The 27,050-nt window shown below is 41.3% G+C and overlaps 1 protein-coding gene across 1 annotated transcript; it reads left to right on the plus strand.

Moving 5' to 3' along the window:
* The first annotated feature begins 4,081 nt into the window (after positions 1-4,081).
* On the plus strand, positions 4,082-25,277 carry LOC134312013 (nuclear factor 7, ovary-like). Its single transcript, XM_062993658.1, has 8 exons — positions 4,082-4,675; positions 4,863-4,958; positions 5,085-5,318; positions 5,414-5,561; positions 5,748-5,774; positions 5,876-6,051; positions 19,753-20,074; positions 25,273-25,277. Exons 1-8 carry the CDS (start codon positions 4,094-4,096, stop codon positions 25,275-25,277), a joined length of 1,590 nt encoding a protein of 529 aa, XP_062849728.1. The 5' UTR covers positions 4,082-4,093.
* The last annotated feature ends 1,773 nt before the right edge of the window (positions 25,278-27,050 follow it).

Here is a 27,050-nt window from a genome sequence, read left to right on the forward strand (position 1 = left end):
AAACCACCTCCTTGTTTCTACACTCACTGTCCATTTTATCAGCTCCAATTACCATATAGAAGCACTTTGTAGTCCTACAATTACTGACTCTAGTCCATCTGTTTCTTGGCATGCTTTGTTAGCTCCTTTCATTCTGTTCTTTAATGGTCAGGACCCCCACATGACCACTACAGAGCAGGTATTATTTAGGTGGTGGATCATTCTCAGCACTGCAGTGACACTGACATGGTGGTGGTGTGTTAGTGTGTTTTAAATATCGTGTCCACTCACTGTCCACTCTATTAGACACTCCTACCTAGTTGGTCCACCTTGTAGATGTAAAGTCAGAGACGATCGCTCATCTATTGCTGCTGTTCGAGTCGGTCATTTTTTAGACCTTCATCAGTGGTCACAAGACGCAGCACACGGGGCGCTGTTGGATGGATATTTTTGGTTGGTGGACTATTCTCAGTCCAGCAGTGACAGTGAGGTGTTTAAAAACTGCAGCAGCGCTGCTGTGTCTGATCCACTCATACCAGCACAACACACACTAACACACCACCACCATGTCAGTGTCACTGCAGTGCTGAGAATGATCCACCACCTAAATAATACCTGCTCTGTGGTGGTCATGTGGGGGTCCTGACCTTTGAAGAACAGCATGAAAGGGGGCTAACAAAGCATGCAGAGAGACAGATGGACTACAGTCAGTAATTGTAGAACTACAAAGTGCTTCTACATGGTAAGTGGAGCTGATAAAATGGACAGTGAGTGTAGAAACAAGGAGGTGGTTTTAATGGCTGATCGGTGTATATAGTAATAGTAATATGTACAGGGGTGCACATAACTTTTTGGTCTGGTTCTCAAAGGAGCACCTGAAGTTGTTGCTTGGTGCTCACCTTGTACAATGCATGAATATCCTACAAGTGCTCATCATCACTTACCTCCTGACTGCTCTCACTTTTTTCCTCTCCTTCAAACATAGTGGATGATGATGAAGGCTTCTTTCTCCCAGGTTGAGCCTGCGATGAGCTGTTTGCATCCACAGATCAACAGCTGGCTTTGGGTCAAAAGTCTCTGAGACAAGTGAATGTGCATCAGGCATGAGCGGCAAAAGTCTGACAGGTGGGATCTGTACTTGATTTTTATCATATTGAGATCTGAAAATCCCCTCTCACATGCCGAACTGCTCAAGGGCAGTGTAAGGGACAACAGAATGACTTTGTGAATGTTGGAGTAACTATCTCGTGTGCCTGTCTTCACTATGTTGACCAGGTCATACACAGAGGAAGTTGCCAAACGCTTCCCTGACTGTTTTAAACGCAGCGATTCTCTTAGAGTGCCATCTCTGTCAACAGACAAGCTGGCATCATATTTCTGGAGCATGTTAGTCGGCACTGTGTTGCCAAAACTGTGGAGCTGTTACATTTCTTGAGGCCAAGTTTAAGGATCAAAAATTAAAAACTGATCACATGACTTGAGGAATTCATATCTGCTTTCAAACTAGTGTATTAAACCTCTCAATATATTCTCGGCACATGTCTTCTTCAGTTGTTCTGTTCTTTTTGCGCCCCCTTGCTGTAAATAAAAGCATAGTAACTTTACAATGGAGAGAGTAAATGACTCACAGTACGGAACGATGCAATCAGCTGACTTGGCGCAGTTTTCCAGGGTGTGGGCGGTACACAGAATATGCACAAGGGAATCCCCGATCGCAACCATCTGACGCAATTTGGCTATGTGACCCCAAAGCTCGAAACATTTTGGTACGCAAACGCGCTTCTCGTTGTAATGCATGCTGCGGATCGTTCATTTTGACCACGCATGCGCACTTGCGCACCACTTATGTGCATGCCTAAATATGTAAAAGTATATATACAGTGAGGAAAATAAGTATTTGATACTCTGCCAATTTTGCAAGTTTTCCCACCTACAAAGAATGGAGAGGCCTGTAATTTTTATCGTCGGTACACTTCAACTGTGAGAGACAAAATCTAAAAAAAATCCAGATAATCACATTGTATGATTTTTAAATAATAATTTTGCATTTTATTGCATGAAATGAGTATTTGATCACCTACCAACCAGCAAGAATTCTGGCTCTCACAGACCTGTTAGTTTTTCTTTAAGAAGCTCCTCCTATTCTGCACTTATTACCTGTATTTATTGCACCTGTTTAAACTCGTTACCTGTATAAAAGATGCCTGTCCACACACTCAATCAATCACACTCCAACCTCTTCACTATGGCCAAGACCAAAGAGCTGTCTCAGGACACCAGGGACAAAATTGTAGACCTGCACAAGGCTGGGATGGGCTACAGGACAATAGCAAGCAGCTTGGTGAGAAGGCAACAAATGTTGGCGCAATTATTAGAAAATGGAAGAAACACAAGATGACTGTCAATCTTCCTCGGTCTGCTGCTCCATGCAAGATCTCACCTCGTGGGGTAAGGATGATCCTGAGAAAGGTCAGGAATCAGCCCAGAATCACATGGGAGGACCTGGTCAATGACCTGAAGAGAGCTGGGACCACAGTCTCAAAGATTACCGTTAGTAACACACTACGCCGCCATGGATTAAAATCCTGCAGGGCACGCAAGGTCCCCCTGCTCACGCCAGCACATGTCCAGACCTGTTTAAAGTTCGCCAATGACCATCTGGATGATCCAGAGGAGGCATGGGAGAAGGTCATGTGGTCAGATGAGACCAAAATAGAGCTTTTTGGTATCAACTCCACTCGCCGTGTTTGGAGGAAGAAGAAGGATAAGTACAACCGTCCCAACAGTAAAGCATGGGGGTGGAAACGTCATACTTTGGGGTGCTTTTCTGCAAAAGGGACAGGACGACTGCACCGCATTGAAAGGAGGATTGATGGGGTCATGTATCACAAGATTTTGGCCAACAACCTCCTTCCCTCAGAAAGAGCATTGGAGATGGGTCATGGCTGGGTCTTCCAGCATGACAATGACGTGAAACACAGCCAGGGCAACTAAGGAGTGGCTCCATAAGAAGCATTTCAAGGTCCTGGAGTGGGCTAGCCAGTCTCCAGACCTGAACCCAATAGAAAATCTTTGGAGGAAGCTGAAACTCAATGTTGCCCAGCGACAGCCCCGAAACCTAAAAGATCTGGAGAAGATCTGTATGGAGGAGTGGGACAAAATCCCTGCTGCAGTGTATGCAAACTTGGTCAAGAGCTACAGGAAATGTCTGACCTCTGTAAAGGTTTCTGTACCAAATATTAAGTTCTGTTTTTCCATTGTATCAAATACTTATTTTATGCAATAAAATGCAAATTAATTATTTAAAAATCATACAATGTGATTATCTGGATTTTTTTTAGATTCTGTCTCTCACAGTTGAATTGTACCTATGATAAAAATTACAGGCCTCTCCATTCTTTGTAGGTGGGAAAACTTGCCAAATCGGCAGTGTATCAAATACTTTTTTTCCCCATTGTATGTAGTATATAGTAATAGTAATATGTAATAGTATAGATGTAAAGTGATCTGTGCATAAAATAGCAGCTTGGGGAGGGCAGGGTTCAAAACAGTTTGGTTTGTTGTCTCAGCAGCTATGGGTGTGTGTCTGGGTGGGGGTGGAGGTGTAATAGAGGCTACAGCTCTGGGATAAAAGCTTCTTAATTTCCTCAGTCTGCTTGTTCGGGTCTTAATCGTCCTGAATCTTTTTCCTGGTTGGGAGGGGGACAAACAGTCTGTGACCTGGGTGGGTTGAGTCTTTGATATTGTTCCTAGCCCTCTTATGTAGGCGGTTAGTGTAAACTGTGTCCAGCTTTGGAAGCTTAGTAACCAAAATTCTCTGTGCAGTCCTAACTATACGGTCCAATTCCTCATGTTCTCGGCTGTACAGCTGGTTTACCACACTGTCACACAGTAACAAAGCTAACTATTTGCTGTTAGGGGTGTGTGTGTGTGTGTGTGTGTGTGTGTGTGTTTGCTTGCCCTGTAATGGACTGGTGACCTGTCTGGGGTGTTTCCTACCTTTTACCCAGTTAATTGTACCCACTGTGACACAGAATAGGATGGGTGGTTAAATAGACAATAAATGAATTAATATATGAATCATTAAAGGGTCTCTGTATCTCCTCTATCAGGCATGGCTTCCTCCAGCAGTGTCCTGTCTGAAGATCAGCTCCAGTGCTCCATCTGTCTGGATGTGTTTACTGATCCAGTCACTACTTCATGTGGACACAACTTCTGCATGATCTGTATCAAAGAGTGCTGGGACACCAGTTTACACTGTCAGTGTCCAGTATGTAAGGAGAAATTTCCTCGAAGACCTGAACTACGAGTAAATACCTTCATCTCTGGACTGGCTGCTCAATTCAGGAAGCCAGTTCAGGTCAAATCAAGCAGCACTGCAGGAGAACCTACCAAATCTCTGGTGTTCTGTGACTTCTGCAGTGAGAAGAAACGTGAAGCTCTGAAGTCCTGTCTGATCTGTATGGCCTCTTACTGCAAGACTCACCTGGAACCTCATTGGAACGTTTCTTCATTCAAGAAACACAAACTAATAGATCCAGTGGAGAACCTGGAGGATTACACCTGTCAGAAACATGAGAGACCTCTGGAGATGTTCTGTAGAGACGACCAGACGTGTGTTTGTCAGTTCTGCACTGAAACAGACCACAGGAACCACAACACAGTTCCTATAGAGGAGGAGAGTGCAGAGAAGAAGGTGAGAGATCTTATACACTGCAGAATCATTTGCACGGTTGGCTGGAGATTTTTGGTTGGTGGACGATTCTCAGTCCAGCACTGACAGTGAGGTGTTTAAAAACTGGTGGTCCTGTATAATTATATAAGTACCACTTCTGCAGAATTCAAATCATTTCTGTAAACACAGCTGTCTGTATATTTTACAGACTCAGCTGGGAGCAACACAAACAGAAGTTGAGCAGATGATCCAGGACCGACTGAAGAAGGTCGAAGAAATTAAACTTTCTGTAGAACTTAATAAAGTAAGAAGAATTTGTCTCTACTTTTTTTTTTTTTTTAATTTTTCTCGACTAGTCCTCATTTCCAAACATACATGAGAAGAACTGCTATTTCTAATAACACTACATGAATAATGTTTCTTCTGGTAGAAAAACACAGAGAAGGAGAAAGCTGACAGCATGGAGATCTTCAGAGCTCTGATACGCAGCATTAAGAGAAACCAGGCCGAGATGCTGAAGGTGATGGAAGAGAATCAGAGAGCAGCAGAGCGTCAGGCTGAAGAGTTCATTAAAGATCTGGAGCAGGAAATCACTGAGCTAAAGAGGAGAAACACTGACCTGGAGCAGATCTCCAACACTGAGGATCATCTCCACCTCCTACAGGTCAGAGTCCCTCTGTTTCTCAATAGTAATGTAGCACATGACAGGACAGCACTGGTGATGCTGAGGGATTTCTCCTCTCTCCTGCTGGACTGTAGATTTACCCGTCCCTGTGCAGACCTCCACCCACCAACAACTGGACTGATGTTAGTATTCAGCCTCATCTGAATGTGGAGACTCTGAGGAGAGCTCTGTCTCACCTTCAGGAATGTGTTGATGAAGAAATGAAGAAGGTTGTCAGTATGGGTAAGTGATTACTATCTGTAAGATTGTGCAGAGAAATTACTTATGAGTGTTGGTCACCACACTGGGTTAATGTTCATGTTCCAGCTTCATATTGTGCTTTATAATCATCACTTTAAAATAATCCAGTTTCTAACAGAAATTATTTCTAGCAGTAAATAATTTTGTTCTTTATTTTATTCCAACCAGAACTGAAGAGAATTCAACAATATGCAGGTTTGTGAGCTCTCACTCATCACATGATGAAATCTAGATTTCTTCATTAATACACACTGTGTAACGATAAAATGGGTGTAAATTGTGTCTCTTTCTCTCAGTGGACGTGATTCTGGATCCTGATACAGCAAATCATTACCTGATCCTGTCGGATGATGGAAAACAAGTAACTAATGGAGACAAACAACAGAATCTTCCTTATAATCCAAAGAGATTTGATTGCTGTGTATTCGTGCTGGGAAAGGAGGGATTCTCCTCAGGGAGATTTTACTATGAGGTTCAGGTTAAAGGGAAGACTGACTGGAATTTAGGAGTGACCAGAGAGTCCAGTAACAGGAAGGGAGAGCTTACACTCAGTCCTAATGATGGATATTGGTCTGTGTGGCTGAGAAATAAAACTGAATATGAGGCTCTGGATTTTCCTTGTGTCCCCCTCTCCTTGAAACAGGCTCCTCAGAAGGTGGGGGTGTTTGTGGATTATGAGGAGGGTTTGGTCTCCTTCTATGATGTTGAGAATGAGTCTCATATCTACTCTTTTACTGGTCAGTCTTTAACTGAGAAAATCTATCCAGTATTCAGTCCCTGTGTCAATGATGATGGTGAAAATTTAGCACCACTGATCATCTGCCCTGTCAGTCAAGTTCTGTACTGAATAAAAATATAAACACAACACTTTTGTTTTTGCTCCGATTTTTCATGAGCTGAACTCAAAGATCTAAGACTTTGTCTATGTACACAAAAGGCCTTATTCTCTCAAATATCGTTCACAAATTTGTCTAAATCTGTGTTAGTGAGCACTTCTCCTTTCCCGAGATAATCCATCCACCTCACAGGTGTGGCATATAAAGATGCTGATTAGGCAGCTGCTGCAACAATCAGTTTGCATAACCAAAGAATTTCTGCACAAACTGTCAGAAACCGTCTCAGGGAAGCTCATCTGCATGCTCGTCATCCTCATCGGGGTCTCCACCTGACTGCAGTTCGTCGTTGTAACCGACTTGAGTGGGCAAATGCTCACATTCAATGGCATCTGGCACGTTGGAGAGGTGTTCTCTTCACAGGATGAATCCTGGTTTTCACTGTACAGGGCAGATGTCAGACTGCGTGTATGGTGTCGTTTGGGTGAGCGCTTTGCTGATGTCAACATTGTGAATCGAGTGGCCCATGGTGGCGGTGGGTTTTATGATATGGGCAGTTATGGACAACGAACACCGGTGCATTTTATTGATGGCATTTTGAATGCACAGAAATAACGTGATGAGTACCTGAGGCCCATTGTTGTGCCGTTCATTCTCGACCATCACCTCATGTTGCAGCATGATAATGCATGACCCCATATTGCAAGGATCTGTACACAATTCCTGGAAGCTGAAAACATTTTCAGCAGTTCTTGCATGGCCAACATACTCACCGGACATGTCACCCATTGAGCATGTTTGGGATGCTCTGGATCAGCGTATACGACAGCGTGTTCCAGTTCCTGCCAATATCCAGCAACTTCGCACAGCCATTGAGAAGGAGTGGACGAACATTCCACAGGCCACAATCAACAACCTGATCAACTCTATGCGAAGGAGATGTGTTGCACTGCGTGAGGCAAATGGTGGTCACACCAGATACTTACTGGTTTTCTGACCCCCCCGGATCCCCCCAATACAGTAAAACTGCACGTTTTAGAGTGCCTTTTTATTGTGGCCAGCCTAAGGCACACCTGTACAATAATCATGCTGTCTAATCAGCATCTTGAGATGCCACACCTGTGAGGTGGTTGGATTATCTCGACAAAGGAGAAGTGCTCACTAACACAGATTTAGACAAATTTGTGAACAATATTTGAGAGAAAAAGGCCTTTTGTGTACATAGACAAAGTCTTAGATCTTTGAGTTCAGCTCATGAAAAATCGGAGCAAAAATAAAAAAGTTGCGTTTATATTTTTGTTCAGTATAAAACGTTTTAATTTCACCATGTATATAATGAAGGTTCTCGACTGTTTATTGAGGAATCGTGACTTGTGCTGTTAGACATTTCTGTAATTTCTACAGTTATTTACAGTACATAACAGTATTTTCCACTGCATCGTGACAATTTTGCCTGATGCCAAATACTGAATACAGAGATTTACTGTATTTTTTACATTGAGGTAAATTACTGTAATTACCTTTGGCGCCAAACGATTTTATTGACAAGACTCATCCTAATTTTCACCTGTGAGAGTTTTGAACTGACGTTGTTTGCCTAACGGTTCAGCTTCGGAACCACCACATTATCTCAAGTTTTGCGGCAAGGAGTTCAGTAGAGGCGCGCACACAGAAATAGTTCTGCGGCTCGGCTATGATTCTATGGATGGATGAAGCCGCAATGGAGCAGCAGATGTGCTGACCCTTGAAGAGGACTTTTTACACCAAAACTGGGAACCAGCAAAAATGTTACGACAGTTACGACAATAAATTAATACCAGTCACACAGAGCCTCTGTAAGGCCTGCGACGCTGTAAACTGTGACTTTGTTTAACAGTCGCCGCAGGATCCTTACAAAACATTGTAATTTTCAGAAAGATTAGATTTATTTTGAGGATACTGTATTTAATTGCATAGAACTGTTAAAGATTATCTTTCTGTGATTACAGGTGAACAATGCTGAATGGCTTGTTAAGGGAAAAGAACAAAGCAGGTTGCAGGTTGAGAAGTGGTTTACCTCGACACGTTTGCTACCTAGGGTCTACCTAGGAACACGGTTCATTTCATGTTAAGTCAGGTATGTGAGTCGACAGAGTAGTTTTGGTATAAAACTCCACTCAACAGTGTTTCTGTAACCCTGCATTTTTGAAGCTCTTGTGTTATTTCTAATGTAACTTTATCTAGATTTCATTGTTCATTGTTGTACTATGCATTCAATACTGAATTATTTAACAGTAAAAGTGTTTTGTACATGTTAAGTTAATGCACATTGTGTTATTTTAGATGTGTTGTTTTAAATGCATTTTGAAAGTTGCGTGGATTAAAGTAAGAATGTTTTTAAGGAAATTCTGCATTTTTACACGTTTTTGATGAAAGTGCTTTAAGCATTTGCAGGGATTTAAATAAACAATTTGATATGTTGCAATAATTGTCTGTGTGGACTTAATAGTAGTATTGTGTAAGATATAAGTAAAATAAGTAATAAGAGTTTCTAAAATTTTAAATTAAATAATAAGAATTTAACAAATAATTACAGTACTGTACAGTTAACCTATGTTTTTACTGTGGTGTTACTGTAAAATGCAATTACAGTAACATCAAGTTACTGTAAAAGTAAAATACAGTTATGGTACTGTAAATTTGAATTACGATAACTTGTGTTACCAGAAAGTTACCGTAAAAACCCTTTGAAATGTCTAACAGTGTGGTATATGTGGATATACAGTACAGTTACAGTATACAATCTGAGCAATTGAGGTTTAAGGGCCTTGCTCAAGGGCCCAACAGCAGCAACCTCGCAGTGGTGAGGCTTGAACCAGCAACCTCCAGTACCCTAACCACTAGGCTATGGCTTGTCCCCCAGCTTGTTCTAAGCTGCCCACACACCTCATTTCTTTGGCAGGTTCTTCATGTAACAGAAGTTAAATAATAAAGAACTTTACTGACCACCAAATGAATCACCTAGTTGCTGTTTTGACCCACAGTCAAGTTATGAAAGCAACAAGTATGGAGCAAGCAGATACACTATATTGCCAAAAGTATTCGCTCGCCTGCCTTCACACGCATATAAACTTCAGAGTTCATCCTGAAAAACTTGCCATAGAAAAGCACTTTGTAGTTCTACAATTACTGACTGTAGTCCATCTGTTTCTCTACATACTTAAAGGTCTAGAGAGTCGGTCATCTTCTAGACCTTCATCAGTGGTCACAGGACACTGTTGTTTGGATGTTTTTGGTTGGTGGACGATTCTTAGTCCAGCAGTGACAGTGAGGTGTTTAAAAACTCCAGCAGTGCTGCTGTGTCTGATCCACTCATACCAGCACAACACACACTAACACACCACCACCATGTCAGTGTCACTGCAGTGCTGAGAATGATCCACCACCTAAATAATACCTGCTCTGTGGTGGTCCTGTGGGGGTCCTGACCATTGAAGAACAGGATGAATCAGGTAAAAAAGTATGCAGAGAAACAGATGGACTACAGTCAGTAATTGTAGAACTACAAAGTGCTTCTATATGGTAAGTAAAGCTGATAAAATGGACAGTGGGTGTAGAAACTAGGAAGTGGTTTTAATGTTATGGCTGATAAATCATGACTACACTTAAGCGTCAGCAGTATTTAGTTTAGCCGGTGGATGTAGAGTTGTGCTGTGGTGAGACCTGAAATCAACAGTGTGTCTGAGTTCAGGCTGTTCTGCAGTAAATGTAGCTGCTAAATCTCATCATAGTGATAATAATCACTAAACTCAGATTATACAAACTGGTTCCATTTACTGCAGGTAAAAGTGGGTGAATTTCTGCTATCTGGTGGTTAAAGTGTGTAACTGTTGTACAAACTGAGGGGCGTGTTTTCATGACGTCACTCAGCAGAAACGAAAGTAAAGTAGAAACGTGTTTCCTAATCAGAAGTGACTTGTTTCAGCAGCTTAAAATCTCCAGTTCGAAGCTTCTACAGTCTTCAGTCAGCTAAATAAGCAGGTAAATAATAAAGGGGCAATACAAGGAGCAAACAGGGAGGTAAAGTGGAACGGTGCTATAAGGAAATGTTGGGGAAGTTCCACAGGATGCGTCTCAGAAGACAGAAGAATGAAATGTTTATTAAGTGTTAATACTGATACAGATGATTGTACAGCTAGAATTACAAACAATTTAGTTACTAAATAAACTAACCGAGACAGCAGGACAGTAAACAAGCAGCATGTTTGTCTTCATTTTATTTCCCAGCATAAAGAAATATTATGTGGTCGTGTCTCATATCTCACATGATTTAACATCTAGACGCAGTAAAGTGGATGATAAAATGTTGATATCTGAATGTTTATAATCAGTGGTTTATAAGCTCTTGTAATACAGAAGCTCAGTTTAGAACAGTTCAGTCTGATTGATTACATTAGAGTTTCACTTTCACTGGCTCTGTGTGTTTCTAGTAGTAGTAGTAGTAGTAGAACTTTATTGTCACTATAAATTGCAACAGGTACAATTACAGCAAAATTAGCCATCAACCCATCCAGAACATTCAATATGACAAGGGGGGAGACAGGACAGGAAGACAGGATAAGAAACAAGAAATGATAACACATTGGGAGAGTACCAGCAACCAGATTGTGCTCCCTGAGGAAAAAAAGCCCCTTACAGCACAAATGCACATGTAAACATAAGAACATAGTCACACAACCAGCCACGGGTTAGGGATGTGGGGATTGGAAAAGTAACCAACTACGACAAGCAGCCATCCAGCGATTCGCAGCCATAACCAGCGCGCGCTGCAGACCCGTCTTGCCGTATTGGTGGAATTAAGCTAAGAGTGGAGACGTTGGGTTGGGGGTTGGGGCAGCTCTTCATTCCTGTAAGCAAAAAATCTGTACAAAGTTCGCGATAAGATGGCGTATTACAGCCGTTGCTACCCAGAATGAAAAACAGAGAGCAGGGGAGGTTAGGTACAAGATGACCCGTAGCAACAGATCTTCTGGAGGAATTTCCTTATCAGCAAGGCCGAAGCTGATAACAGGGAAAGCCAAAGAGCAGAAATTACTTTTTTTTTTTTTATATGTGCACGAGTACAATTTCTTTAACACATGCTCTCAGATTGAGTCAGTCTCTGATTCACACCGTTTTGCAAAGCCGTTAGTTTCTCCAAGATGGAATCCATATTGCGATTTATAGTCACAGTCTGAGTTCCAACGGCTCTGCCCATCATATCAATCAAATCAAATTGGGCAGTTTCTGGGGACCTTTGACAACTGACCCAACTCTTATAATTTCCCGATATAGCAGGGTAAAACCTAATCCAATCAGCAAAAACCCCACAATCAAAGTTCCGAATAGGTAAACATCCTCTATGTCCTCTAACGAAAGAGGTGCCAGGCACATGACCATCCACTTCTCCCACGAGTCCATCGCGTATCCCGCCATCTGCGTTCTGCCGGGGAATGTGGGTTCCCCCGAACCCGAACTTCTCGATGAGAAGATGGTGTCAATAGCATTCAGAGACCATTTAACTAATTCCATAATTTGTTCTTTGAAGAGCAGTGCTAAGAGAATCCCTGTAGAGTAGAGTAGACGAGACAAGACAGTACAGGAGAAGCCAAGCAGGAAAGATAAGGGAGGAGAGAGAAGTTCGACCGCCTTCCACGAGAGCAAGAGCAAGAACTTCTATATTCTACCACCAAGTGAAACGTAAAAAATAGTTTAAATCAGTTTTTTATCCAAAATATTTTATTCTTTATTTTTCCTGTTTGTTCTTGTTACCCATTGTTCTCTGTGCTCTATAATAAATGCATTCATACCTGTTACGTATACAGTAAAAGTTAGAGAAACCAGAGACATCCACACATCCTGATGTACAATCCGTAAGTAGTAGAAGAACTTTATTGTCACTATAAATTGCAACAGGTACAATTACAGCGAAATTAGCCATCAACCCGTCCAGAACATTCAATATGACAAGAGGGGGAGGGGGGGGGGGGGGGAGCAACCAGATTGTGCTCCCTTGAGGAGCACACTATGGTAACACGAAAAAAAAGCCCCTTACAGCACACAAGCACATGTAAACATAAAAACAACGTAGTCACACAACCAGCCACGGGTTAGGGATGTGGGGATTGATGAAAAGTAACCAACTACGACAAGCAGCCATCCGGCGGTTCGCAGCCATAACCAGCTGTAAGTCCATCAGTGTAAGTGTTTGGTTTTCACTTTGCTTACAGAAGCTCTCTCTGGGTAATTGTAGCCTAGTGGTTAAGGTACTGGACTAGTAATCAGAAGTTTGCCGGTTTAAGCCCCACCTCTGCCAGGTTACTACTGTTGGGCCCTTGAGCAAGGCCCTTTACCCTCAATTGCTTAGGTTGTATACTGTCACAAATGTAAGTCACGTTGGATAAAAGCATCAGCTAAATGCCGGAAATGTAAATGTAAATGTACAGCACCGTAAATTAACAGCAAAATATCAATTGTGCCTCATAACACAGTTCAGTCATCTGAAGTGCAGTTTTCTCACCACTCCAATAGTGAAGTTGTGTTTGTTTTAAACACAAGTTTACTGTGGACTAAATTAATCATGGCAGGGCTCGTTGGGTAGCACTGTTGCCTTACATTGAGAAGGCTCTGGGCTCGATTCCCAAGTGGAGCAAGCGTGGAGTTTGCGTGGTCTTTTGTAGGTGCTCTTGTTTCCTCCTAAAAACCTGCATTCAAACTAAGATAAGATAGGATAAGATAAACTTTATTGTCATTGTAGTTAAACAACGAATCTTTGTTTGGTAGCTCTCAGCATCAATAATACAATAAAAACAAAATAAAAATATTAAAATATATAAAAAGTACAAAATATATATAAAAGAACTTACAGCACAAACAGGTAGTAATAATTATTATAATTATTGCACAAATAGTATATATGTAGAGTATACACTGATCAGCCATAACATTAAAACCACCTCCTTGTTTCTACACTCACTGTCCATTTTATCAGCTCCGATTACCATATAGAAGCACTTTGTAGTTCTACAATTACCGACTGCAGTCCATCTGTTTCTCTACATGCTTTGTTGCCTCCTTTCACCCTGTTCTTCAGTGGTCAGGACCCCCAAAGGACCACCACAGAGCAGGTATTATTTAGGTGGTGGATCATTCTCAGCACTGCAATGACACTGACATGGTGGTGGTGTGTTAGTGTGTGTTGTGCTGGTATGAGTGGATCAGACACAGCAGCGCTGCTGGAGTTTTGAAAAATCGTGTCCACTCACTGTCCACTCTATTAGACACTCCTACCTAGTTGGTCCACCTTGTAGATGTAAAGTCAGAGACGATCGCTCATCTATTGCTGCTGTTTGAGTTGGTCATCTTCTAGACCTTCATCAGTGTTCACAGGACTCTGCCCACGGGGCGCTGTTGGCTGGATATTTTTGGTTTGTGGCAATTCTCAGTCCAGCAGTGACAGTGAGGTGTCAGCACAACACACACTAACTCACCACCACCATGTCAGTGTCACTGCAGTGCTGAGAATGATCCACCACCTAAATAATACCTGCTCTGTGGGGGTCCTGTGGGGGTCCTGACCATTGAAGAACAGCATGAAAGGGAGCTAACAAAGCATGAAGAGAAACAGATGGACTACAGTTAGTAATTGTGGAACTACAAAGTGCTTCTATATGGTAAGTGGAGCTGATAAAATGGACAGTGAGTGTAGAAACAAGGAGGTGGTTTTAATCTTATGGCGGATCAGTGTATAAATTGTTTTATGCATTTTCTCTTAAATTTACTGCATCTAATTGCCAGATTGAACTTTGCTTTCTCTCCACTAAAGCTGATTCCCACTCCGATTGAGGTAATACACGACCCCTTCAACATGTGTGCAGTAGCCGACTGCATCTTTTCACCTGCACTAGGCGGGTGCATATGTGGATCAGCTTTGTGTATAGAGAGCGACACCCTGATCAACACACACTCTTTTCCCGTCTCTGTGCAGGTGCCATCAATTAGCTAGCAGAGGTCGTAATTGCATCAGCCATGAGGGAGTCCTTTATCCGGCTCCCATCTGTATGAACAACAGTCAGTTGTTGTTCATGTAGGTGCCCAGCCCAGACAGTTGGCAAAGCTGAGTTTAAAACCGATAAGAGTAAAATGTCAGCTCTGGTGTGCTAGCGTGTTTTACCACTGCGTCACCTGAGCGCCTAATATTTCTTATTCTTGTATATTTTACAGACTCAGCTGGGAGTGACAAAAGCAGAAGTTGAGCAGATGATCCAGGACCGACTGAAGAAGATAAAAGAAATCAAACATTCTACAGAACTTGATAAAGTAAGTAAAGCCTTTCTCTTCTCAACTAGTCCTCATTTCCAAACATACATAAGAATAACTGCTATTTCTAATAACACTACATAAATGACCTGATGTTTCTCCTGGTAGAAAAACACAGAGAAGGAGAAAGCTGACAGCATGGAGATCTTCAGAGCTCTGATACGCAGCATTGAGAGAAACCAGGCTGAGATGCTGAAGGTGATGGAAGAGAAGCAGAGAGCAGCAGAGCGTCAGGCTCAAGAGTTCATTAAAGATCTGGAGCAGGAAATCACTGAGCTAAAGAGGAGAAACACTGACCTGGAGCAGATCTCCAACACTGAGGATCATCTCCATCTCCTACAGGTCAGTCCCTCTGTTTCATAATAGTAATGCAGCACATGACAGGACAGCACTGGTCATGCTGAGGGATTTCTCCTCTCTCCTGCTGTACTGTAGATTTACCCATCCCTGTGCAGACCTCCACCCACCAACAACTGGACTGATGTCAGTATTCAGCCTCATCTGGATGTGGAGACTCTGAGGAGAGCTCTGTCTCAGCTTCAGGAATGAGGAAATGAAGAAGGTTGTCAGTATGGGTAAGTGATTAACATCTGTAAGATCTTGTGAGTTTGAGGAAAGGAATTGCTTATAACTTAAATTTACTGTCACGCGGGGGCTAAGACAAGACAAAAGGGGGCGGACACACACGCAGAGATGTAACTAAACTAATATTTATTAAAAACAAAAAAAGACAACACAAAAAAGGACTAAACAAGGCTAACTAGGCCAACAAGGCAAACTAGGCTAACCCGGCGATCTAGGCTAAAGAGACGAACTAGGCCAACAAGGCAAACTAGGCTAACAAGGCGAACTAGGCTAACAAGGCGAACTAGGCTAAACGGGCGATCTAGGCTAACAATGTGAACAAGGTGAACTAGACTAACAAAGCAAAATAGGCTAACAATGCAAACTAGGCTAACAAGGCGATCTAGGCTAACAAGGCAAACTAGGCTAACAAGGCAGTCTAGGTTAACAAGGCAAACTAGGCTAATAATGCAAACTAGGCTAACAAGGCGATCTAGGCCAGGGGTCACCAACACGGTGCCCGCGGGCACCTGGTCACCCGCAGGGACCACGTGGGTCGCCTGCAGCCCATGTTCCAAAATAGCACTATAGTCATACCTGTCAAGTTTTGGATTTAAAAATAAGGGAAATTTTCCACCGCGCGCTTCGAGTCGTCCCACCAGCCCAACCGAGGTTCAGTATCCCTTACATTTTAAGACAGGTTTACAAGAAATCTAAAATAACCACCTGTGAAACACTTACAAACTACAATTAGATGATCAGAATCTGATAGGCCTACCTTTGCATAACTTTGCCCCATCCTGCTCCTCTTTAGAAAGGTAAATTCGATGTCCCATTTCTCTAGATATTTACATGCAGTCTTTACTTTTTTGGCAGGAATGCCCTCTCTTTCCTTGCATCCATCCATCTCTCCCTGTTCCAGGTTTGTTCCCGCTGTCCGCACTAACCTTGCGAGAACTGCCACTTGCAGCAGCCTGGGTGGCAGTTCTCGCGAGGTTAGTGACTATTTTGCCCCTGCTCGTGTGTGTGGCTACAAGCTCGATAGATGGATAACAGTTTCCCAAGAAAAGCCGGAAACCGAAATTGTCTCCAAAACTTTACTTAAGACTCACTGTAAAACTGTAAAGCAGACATACAAAATGTGTCTTAGTTACATTTGTTTCCTGAGTGCATTTACGTGACACTGTACATTAAAATAAATAGAACCGAATCATTAGCTTAAAGCTAACTTCTATGGAAAAAACCATATAGATGCTAGCGGTTAGCATTTACAAATTACTCAAGAGATTTAGAACTTATTTTCATACATTAACCAAGGTTTGCATCAGAGATAGTCTAAAAATAAAGTTATACAGTAATTAAACATAAAAATACTCACAGGCAAATGTTTTCCTGGCCATATAATGCCGAGTAAGAAAACCGCAACTGATTAGTTACCTCATACAGTCCAAACTACCCACTGGAACAGCAAAGGCACAAATGAATGCCAGGGGTCTCCCTTTGCCCAATGTAAATAACAGAACATCACAGTGACATTTCAGTTTGGAGAGGCACAGGAATGTTTTTTAAAATTATAGTATAATACGGGAAATTTACGGGAAAATACTAATACGGGAGGACGGCGGGAAAGAGGGGTAAAATACGGTAGTTTCCCGGCCAAAACGGGAGACTTTACAGGTATGACTATAGTGACTATAGAGCTCCATCTAAAAATTATATTTGTGTTGCTGTTCTTTTTAAACGAATAACACTTGCATTGATGTAGATTTGAAAATGACAATAGTGAATATAACATTTAAAAAACAATTTTGATGTTTGATGTTTATTTGAGTTCTGATCTCGGAGTACGGAGTTTTAAAACGTGCGCATAACGCTGAGATAACGAGCTACGCATGCGCAGCCGCATAGGAGCGAGATGCGGGTTTTATGTAGTTTTTACCCTATGAAAGGTGCTTTTCAAATAAAATTTTATTATTATTATTATTATTATTATTATTTACAGAAAGGTTATAATGAAACCGCTGATCAAGCTCTCACTTCAGCTGAGGCGTTAGGGAGCGTCATCAAACTAACAGAAACACATAGGAGACATTTACTCTGCACTAGAAATAAATCCATTAAAGTCTTGTAATGATTTGATGGATTAATGTCAAACATTTTTTATACAAACACATTAAATACTACAAACCATATCTTTTAAAAATGACGTTTGTATTTATTTTCCATTAATTTTACTTTAAAAAGTATCAATAACGTATGAAAAAATTTGTCACAAATTTATAATGGAGATGAATAAATCTATAAAGATCTCAAATGTATTTTTAGCATTTTTATATACAAACAATCAATCTTCCTCACCTACTACAAACCTTGTTTTTAAATAAATAAATTTATTTATTTTAAAATAATTTAATTGTGCAAATAAATGAATCTATTAAAATATTGTACCATTTCATGAATTAATGTAAAACTATTTTTATATACAAATTAATGTCCCTTACCTCCTACAAACCTTGTTTAAAAATCCTTTTATATTTATTTTATATTAAAATATAATAAAGATCAGTAAATCCATAATAATTGTGATGATCATTTGTAAAAAAAAAAAAAAGTGATTTTGATCAAAATGCTACATATGTACTCATTCGTACAAAACTGTCAAGAAAGATATTTACTAAAATATTAAAGATGTGATAGCTCTGACAAATTTAGAATAATAGAGATAAATAATGTTACATGTTGAAATATATGTTTTCTACCATGGTAAATAGTTGTTAATAATTATTATTATCATATGATCAGACAGTCTCTTCATATATATGAATATTGATTAATAATAATAATAATAATAATAATAATAATAATAATAATAATAATAATAATAATAATAATAATAATAATAATAATAATAATAATAATAATAATAATAATAATAATAATAATAATAATAATAATAATAATAATAATAATAATAATAATAATAATAATAATAATACAGTCGAATCCGGTTAATCGGACCACATCGGGACGCGATCGTTTTGGTCCTAATAACCGGCAGGTCCGATTACACGAACATGCCCTATGTTACAAGACGGGACGTGCTATAATTTATGTAACATATTAAATGTTTATTAAACCTTTATTGTGCGATATACTGTACACTATATACTGTTGACAGGAGGGAATTCCTTGCACGTGTTGCCGGACACTCTGGTTTACGCTTGACTTCATTTCGCCGAAAAGCGGAGATGCAGATGGATCCAATAACCACGCTGCTGGCTACTGGGTGCTTCGTTGTGGGAAAGAAAGTGGTGGGCGTGTTAACCTCCCGCTGGTTTTGCTCTTGTCAACACAACTTTTCGGATTTCCTGACTTTTGATAACAGCATAAATTCTCCCGGGGAGCCCAGGAATCCTCCCATATCTCGCTTCCCCGCTTTGCATCCGCTGTAAGTGGCGACTTGTGGCTACTTTTTCTTATTCGCTCTCACGTTCTTTGGTCCGATTAAACGGAATTTTGGTCCAAATAAGCGAATAACATTACACGTACATAATAGGATTTGTTTCGGTACTTTAGGATTCGGTCCGAATAAGCGGCTGGTCCGATTAACCAGTGGTCCAATTAACCGGAATCGACTGTAATAATAATAATATCATTAAAGGTGAACCGTGCAACTTTGTTTCAGGAAGTTTGTATCACCAAGTAGCCCTTCGTATTATTCAGTAGCCTTGAAGTAGCTCTCGGCCTCGAGAGGCTAGGCTAACAAAGCAAACTAGGCTAACAAGGTGATCTAGGCTAAAAAGGCAAACTAGGCTAACAATGGAAACTAGGCTAACAAGGCGATCTAGGCTAACAAAGCAAACTAGGCTAACAAGGTGATCTAGGCTAACAAGGCGAACTAGGCTAAACAGGCGAACTAGGCTAACAAGGCGATTTAGGCTAACAAAGCGAACTAGAGGGTACAAAACAATCACAAAATGGTCACCAACCATCAGACAGAGTCACTTCCAAAGTCAGAGAAACAAATCAAATCAAATCAAATCAAAATGATCGCAAAATAGAGTCAAACATCTGTTCTCCAGCTCACCTCTTATATAGAGGGCAGCTGGAGCTAATTAGTCCAAAGGAACTGATCAGAATTGGGGCGTGGCAGGAGACCGTGTGTGCGCATGGAGAGGGGGGCGTGGCACACAGGAGCTCATTGTGACAAATGCACACTGTGTAACGATAAAATGGGTGTAAATTGTGTCACTTTCTCTCAGTGGATGTGATTCTGGATCCTGATACATCTCATCCCAACCTGATCCTGTCTGATGATGGAAAACAAGTTACATGTGGAGACACAGAACAGAATCTTCCTGATGATCCAGAGAGATTTGATCGCTGTGTCTGTGTGCTTGAAAAGGAGGGATTCTCCTCAGGAAGATATTTACTATGAGGTTCAGGTTAAAGAGAAGACTGACTGGGATTTAGGAGTGACCAGAGAGTCCAGTAACAGGAAGGGGAAGATTACACCAAGTCCTGAAAATGGATATTGGTCTGTGTGGTTGAGAAATAAAACTGAATATGGGGCTCTGGAGTCTCCCTCTGTTCTCCTCTCCTTGAAACAGGCTCCTCAGAAGGTGGGGGTGTTTGTGGATTATGAGGAGGGTTTGGTCTCCTTCTATGATGTTGAGAATGAGTTTCATATCTACTCTTTCACTGGTCAGTCTTTCACTGACAAATTCTATCCATACTTCAGTCCTCATCTCAATGATGGAGGTAAAAATTCAGCACCACTGATCATCTGCCCTGTTAGTCAAGTTCAATCCTAATGAGTGAATGCAGCGTAATGTGCAACACCACTGTCGCACTGATGTTCTTCTACTCGTTTCTTCTTCTTTCTCTTCTTTGTATTTTATTTCTATAAAAACAAATTATTTGCAAAAGTTAGTGCACCCTCTCATGTTAGCATGATACAGTCAAGCCGGAAAGTCTGCACACCCCTCACACCTTCACCTGCACTCTTGTTTCTGGACATTTTTGCCCGTTCCTCTTGGCATATCCTTGCGAGCTCCGTCAGGTTGGATGGGGAGCGTCAGTACACGGCCATTTTCAGCTCCTTCCACAGATGTTTGATTGGATTCAGGTCTGGGCTCTGGCTGGGCTGAAGCCACTCCTTTGTTCTCTTGGCTGTGTGCTTTGGGTCATTGTCATGTTGGAAGGTAAACCTTTACCCCAGCCTGAGGTCCAGAGCGCTCTGGAGCAAGTTATTTATCATCAAGGATCTGGTGTACTGAGCTGCATTCATCTTTCCTTCTATCAGGACCAGTCGCCCCGGTCCCACTGCTGAGAAACATCCCCACATCATGATGCTACCACCACCATGCCTCACACTAGAGATGGTGTTAGCCAGGTGATGAGTGGTACCTAGTTTCCTCCAGACGTGACACTTGGTATTCAGGCCAAAAGGTTACACTTTGGTTTCATCAGACCAGAGAATCTTGTTTTCTAGGTGCCTTTTACTGAGGAGGGGCTTCCGTCTTGCCACTCTACCCTAAAGGCATGATTTGTGGAGTGCTGCTGGATGGTTGATCTTCTGATAGGTTCTCCCATCTCCACAAGGATATGCTGGAGCTCTTTCAGAGTGACCCTCAGGTTCCTGCTCACCTCCCTGGCCAAGGCCGTCTTTCCCGACCTCTCAGTTCGGCTGGGCGGCCAGGTCTACAAAGATTTTTGGTGGTTCCAAACTTCTTCCATTTATGAATGATGGAGGCCACTGTGCTCTTTGGGGTGTGTAAAGCTGCAGCAATATTTCTATACCCTTCTCCAGATCTGTGCCTTCATACAATCCTGTTTCTGAGGTCTGCAGGTAATTCCTTTGACCCCATGGCTTGGAGTTTGCTCTGATATGCACCGTCAACTGTGGAACCTTTTATAGGCAGGTGTTGGCAATCCCCAATCATGTCAAATCAATTGAATTGACCACCAGTGGACTCCAGTTAAACTGTAGAAACATCTCAAGCAGGATCAGTGAAATCAAAATGCACCTCAGCTTACTTTTGGGTGTCGTATCACAGGGTGTGCACACTTATGTACATATGATATTTTACATTTTGATTTTTAATAAATTAACACAAATGTTTAATAGCTGCTTTCACTTTGTCATTGTGGGCGATTTTGTGTAGAATTGTATGACAAAAAATAGAATCAATCTGTATAGAATGAGTCTGTAACATAATAAAACGTGGAGAAGGTGAAAGGGGTGTGCAGACTTTCCGACTTGACTGTGTAAGTACACTCACAACACCTATTTAGAGCAGGGCACATCATAGCAACACCTACAATACCATAGCAACCCTCTAGAAACACACTGGTAACAACAATAAAATACCATCACGACCAACTAGCAGCACTGTACTGACTAACTGGACCACCCTTGCAACTACATACAATACTATAGCAACCAGCTAATAATAGCATTTCAACCATGTGGCATATTAAAACAACCACCTAGCAATGTCATAGCAACCACTTTGTTACACCCAGCAACTTCATGGGATATTATATCAATTAGCTATCAGCACACATGCACCATGATGGCAAACCATCTCACAACACCGTAGCAACCAATAACCAGCAACCATGCAGAATAATCTCACCAAGTCTTGAAGACTTGAAGACAGCAGCAGAATTACAATAAATGGAAAAAATATGCTGATATTACATGGTGTTATTTTTTTTTATCATTTTATACCTTCTGTGATGTTTCTGCACTGAATATTGTAAATAAAATGTATGTTATACCATCCATATGACATTTGATCAATATTTCTCTGTTACTGCATGACCTGCATAATGCATCTCTAGGAATATTTTATGAAAAAAGAGAATTAACATATTGTAAAACATTTCTTATTGACTGTTTTATATTAAATCTCCTGTACTGTTTCTCTCGGTGCATGTACATGTACACTGTTATTCTCAGATTGTAGCTGTTGTTTGATTATTGAAATATTTTCACACGTTCACTCATGTATTCACTCCTAGAAGCAGCCGGTTCATCCACTGTATGTATGTGGAAGCTGGGAGGGAGTCGTATCAGTACAGTAACAGAACAGTTCTTTATTGATGGATTTTAACTTGTGGTTTCTGTTATTTGAATCAGTTACAGAATCATTCTGTAATTCTGATCTTTTGCCTTCCTAAATTTGATGAGGCATGGGGCCTCAGATGATTAACATGTCAGTTCCTTTTAAGAGACAAGTCACATGCACCTTGTTGAGTGTTAATTTGCTTCAGGTGGGAGTGTTTCTATAGATTGGTTTGTTCCTCACAGACTTGCCAGCTCCTCTGTTTGGTAACCTACTTTCTCTGGTACCATGGTGCTAGACTTGCTCTGGTTTGATGTTCTGCTGGCGTGGAATGCCAGGAAACTTTTATCTTTTATGAAAACTCACCACAGCCGTTTTCTATAGAAATTTAATATGTAAAATAAATTAACAGGAGAAATCTGATGAGGTCTGATTTACTTTGTGACTGAGTTTTACATTAGTGTTTCAGTTACACACCAGAACCACAGTACAAATGTCTCTTCTTATAATAAAACATGAATATTCAGATGGTGGAGATTAGAATAAACACTGCAGTAGTAATAAAAGCCTGTTCAGTCATTTATATACAGCTGTGCTCAACATTATTGGCAGCCTCGATTGTTTAGTATAAAAAAGTAAATATCTTCAGAAATAAGTGGACAGAGGTGGTACCAATTTGCATGTCCAGATACATCCAACAAAAACTTGTCCTGTCCACGTACATGCAGTCATTTCAAAACTATAAAGAAAGAAGAAACATATCACATGGACAGGATTAAAGGTGCCATTATCTAAAATTTATTTACACAATGTTTGGCATCAGTGACAGTCTCCAAACATCTGTGAGCTTCTTGTTCCTGTCTGCTGGTAGTTTTATCCACACATTCTCTCACATAAGTTCTCTCACACATTTGAATTGACTTTTGATTTCATCTCTGAACATTTTCTAGTGGACTGAGATCAGGACTCGTCGCTGCCAGTTTAAAACAGTCCATTTTCCTTCTAAAGCATTTTGTGTTTTGGGTCAGTATCATGCTGTAGGACTGACACTTAGTTTTCTAGATCTTCCACCATGATTCACTGTAGGTAAGGTGATCTTTTCTTTATAGGCTTCATAAACAACACTGGTATTCATCGCCAAAGAGCTCTAATTTGGTTTCATCTATTTATAAATGATTTTTCCAAATAATTGTGGTTTGTCTTTGTACGTTCTGGCAAAGTTCAGACTCTCTTTTCTTATTCCTTCCTTAAAGCAGTGGGGTCCTATTGGACTTTCACCCACAGAACCCTGTTTTCTTTAGTGTAAGGCATATCATACATTATGAAACCATCCATCCAGATGTCTCCAGGTCAGCTTGAAGTTCTTTGGATGTTGTTGGAAGGTTCTCGACTGTAGCAGACCTCTTGATAACATTTCAAACTACTTGTGTTGATAATAATAGCATTTCTGGTTTGCTCAGACAGCTCACTTCTCTTTACCATTGTGAACAAGAAACAGGAAATTAAATGAGCCTTTTTAAGCATCAAAGCCACCATTCATAAGCTAATTAAAGTCATGTGATCACTGACAAGGTGGGACAGGTGAGTGTAAGTTCTAATGGATTACAGGTTAGTCTGATTTTGCTCTTTGCTTCAAGCTGATGAAATGGTGCTGTTAATTGTTTCTTTGCATCAAATTCAATTTTGTCTTTTTTAATACCTGCCAACTTATGAGTTTATACATACAAGCAGCTTCACTAAACATGTTTTTCTTAATATTCAGGAATGTGTTACGACGAATCTTTTTGTCGAGAGGCCCTGAAGAAGCAGTCAGAGAATCCAGAAAGTACTCTTCAAAAACACTTTATTAAGTGTAAGAAACGATCTGTGAATATATGTCAGAGCTAAGCCGATCGGCGCTCCTTTCTCTTGCAATCTAGGTGATCAACAGCCAAAGAGAGAGCCCGTGCCTCTGAGTGCGCGGTTTTTCAAACTAAACTAGGCTCCTCCTCCTTCACTGCTGGTGGAGCCAATGAAATGTGCTAAAAAGCCCAGGCCCCCCCCCCCCCCCCCCCTCGGCTGGGGCCGGGAGGGACTCCACCAAGGGAATGTGGTAGGCGCCATTTTGAACAAAGGGCCACGTGGGCAAAATGTCGTAAAACTGGGAAAATGCCGTAAAACTTCCCATATTGAATTTATGTTTAATAATGATGTTATGTTCCAAAAATCCTAACAATTCCCCCTTGAAAGCATCTTAATGCTTTCACATTAACTTTTAACTATAGGTTAGGTGTTTCTAGATTCCAGGAGAAAAGGATAGCTGTCAGCAACCCCCAATTTAACCCCTTCTGACTACATGGCCACTGGGCTGAGTTTTTACAATAAAAGGTATCTAAAAAATAAAAGGCTGCCAGTTAAACTAAAGGAACCGTACCTATCGCAACAGCTCCTACCCCTAAACCAAACAAACAAACAACCAAAAAATAAAATAAGAATAGGAAAACAAAATAAAGCAATTTATAAATAGGAAATCAAAAACGAGAAGAAAAATAAAAACAATGGGTGCGTAGCTTCTACAGGAAGTCCGTTCAGGTTGTCCTCCACCGGACGGAGCTGCAGATATTCAGAAGGGGCCCATAGCTCCTGTTTCTCTGCATGGCTCCTACTGTCCCATGGATTCTCCCCTGTCGGTCTTACCTGTTTCCGCAGCGGCACAAACATTTACACGATGAAACACAGAGAATATCCCTCCTAAAAATAGCAGAGTACCAAACATATATACATCGTAAACAATCCTGAGCTAACCCCTTGTGTTTTGTAGCTAAACTATGTGTGTTGCACTTAACTAGTGTTTTCAAAGATGGTCTACGTGTCTGCGAACTATATGTTTATGTTTTTCTCTCCTAGTCTAACTAAATCCTCCCCCATCTTCTTGTTCCGTTTCGTTGGCTCCACTGGACTCTTCTTCCACATTGTCGGTTTTGTCGGGCTTTCTGCTGTGTTTTGTTCCCTGTAGACAGGTCCAGTTGGTGGCACTTCTGTCCCTTGGAGTGGGTCTTCCAGTCCCCACAGAGTATGCCTCTGTCAGTTCTTCCAAGTCTCCTTCCTTCATCACGGTGGGTGATCAGTAGTGCTGGTCCTCTCTCCTCATCTTGTCTGGTCGGTTTTACCTTTAATTAAGCAGAGTTAGTAGCACTTATACTGCTCGAAGTGGGTCTTCCGGCCCACCTTCAAGGGTATCCTCCACCTCATCATCTACATGATATTTAGACAAATCAGCCAACACCATCTGGATAACTGGTGGATCCTGCCCCCCTCTGCTTCCTCTACTCACTACTTCTATCACAAATTTTTCTATTGATACCCTGATACACGGGACACCACAACAACAACATACCACTAAAATTGCCAATCCCACACATACTGACATCACCAAACTCGTAATAACTCCCTTCCATGGTCCAAACATCTTTTCTAGCCACTTGACCCATTCATTGTCTATCCCTGAATTTTTCTTCCATTCTCGTGACAAAGCCCTCAATCCTTCCAAAGCTTGTGTCACGCTACCATCGGGTGCAGTATTATTAGGGATGAAGGTGCAACACGATGAACCCACAATCTGGCAAACTCCACCTTTCTCTGCTAACATGTCTAATGCCATTCTATTCTGTATGGTCATAAGTGAAGTCTGGTCTAGCTGGTCTCTCAGTCCCTCAATGGCCTGAACGCTGAAATTGACAAATCTCTGCTGATTGTAATAGAGATAGTTTATCCAGTCTACATTCTTATTGATAGTTACCCACCAAAAGAGTGCACTTTCAAACCCTGCAGCAATCTGGTTCCTAGCCTTAAATTCATCTGGGACCCCCCTTGGGACCCCTATACCATCAATCCACACGGTCTTGTCGAAGGATCCGCCAGGTTTGACCTCTCGGGTGTCTCTTCGATGGCTGTGGTGATTGGTCAGGACGTCCGCGGCATCCTCTACTCCGTGCTGCTTGTAAATTCTGAAAGGCATAATCAGAAGGACCAATGCGCACTCCCCAGACCAATTCCCATGCAACCTTCGCCAGATTCTCATATCTCCACACAACCATACTAAATCCGCCCTACTGAATTTTTGTGCATTCAGCTGGCTGCCTGTATAATTCCCATCACTATCCAGGATAATGGTTTCCTTACACCATCCTTCTGAAAAATGTCCCCTGTTTATCGGTCCTGGTTTGTTGCTCCTGAAACAGGTGTAATTGCCTTTATAGGCTTTGATGTTAGTTGGGGTTGGTTCCTGAGTTAATGGGTGGGACATGGATAAGTTCTCACACCCTACTGGCTCAATCTCATTGAACAATGAGAGTAGGCATGTCCAATTTCCTGAAATTACTGGATGTGTGGCCAGATTAGGTTTTGCAGCTGCGCATACAAAACAATCTTTAACATCTATGCTCTTTACTGTAAATCTGACCCATTCTAACCACATGTTAGGCTCCTCATACCCAGTTTCCACCGCTAACTGATCGCGCCAGGTCATTGTTTCTGTAGTCGCTATGGCAACCGGCTGTGGCTTCTGACTACTTTCCCCTAGTTCCTCTATCTTGCCAGTTATGTTGTTCGTACCTATGGTTGTCTTCGGTTTTACACACACTATGCCCAATGGGTCCTCGCCTTGTACATCTACTCCTAAGGTA

The sequence above is a fragment of the Trichomycterus rosablanca genome, chromosome 4 (genome assembly GCF_030014385.1).
Source record: "Trichomycterus rosablanca isolate fTriRos1 chromosome 4, fTriRos1.hap1, whole genome shotgun sequence".
Lineage (NCBI taxonomy): Eukaryota > Metazoa > Chordata > Actinopteri > Siluriformes > Trichomycteridae > Trichomycterus > Trichomycterus rosablanca.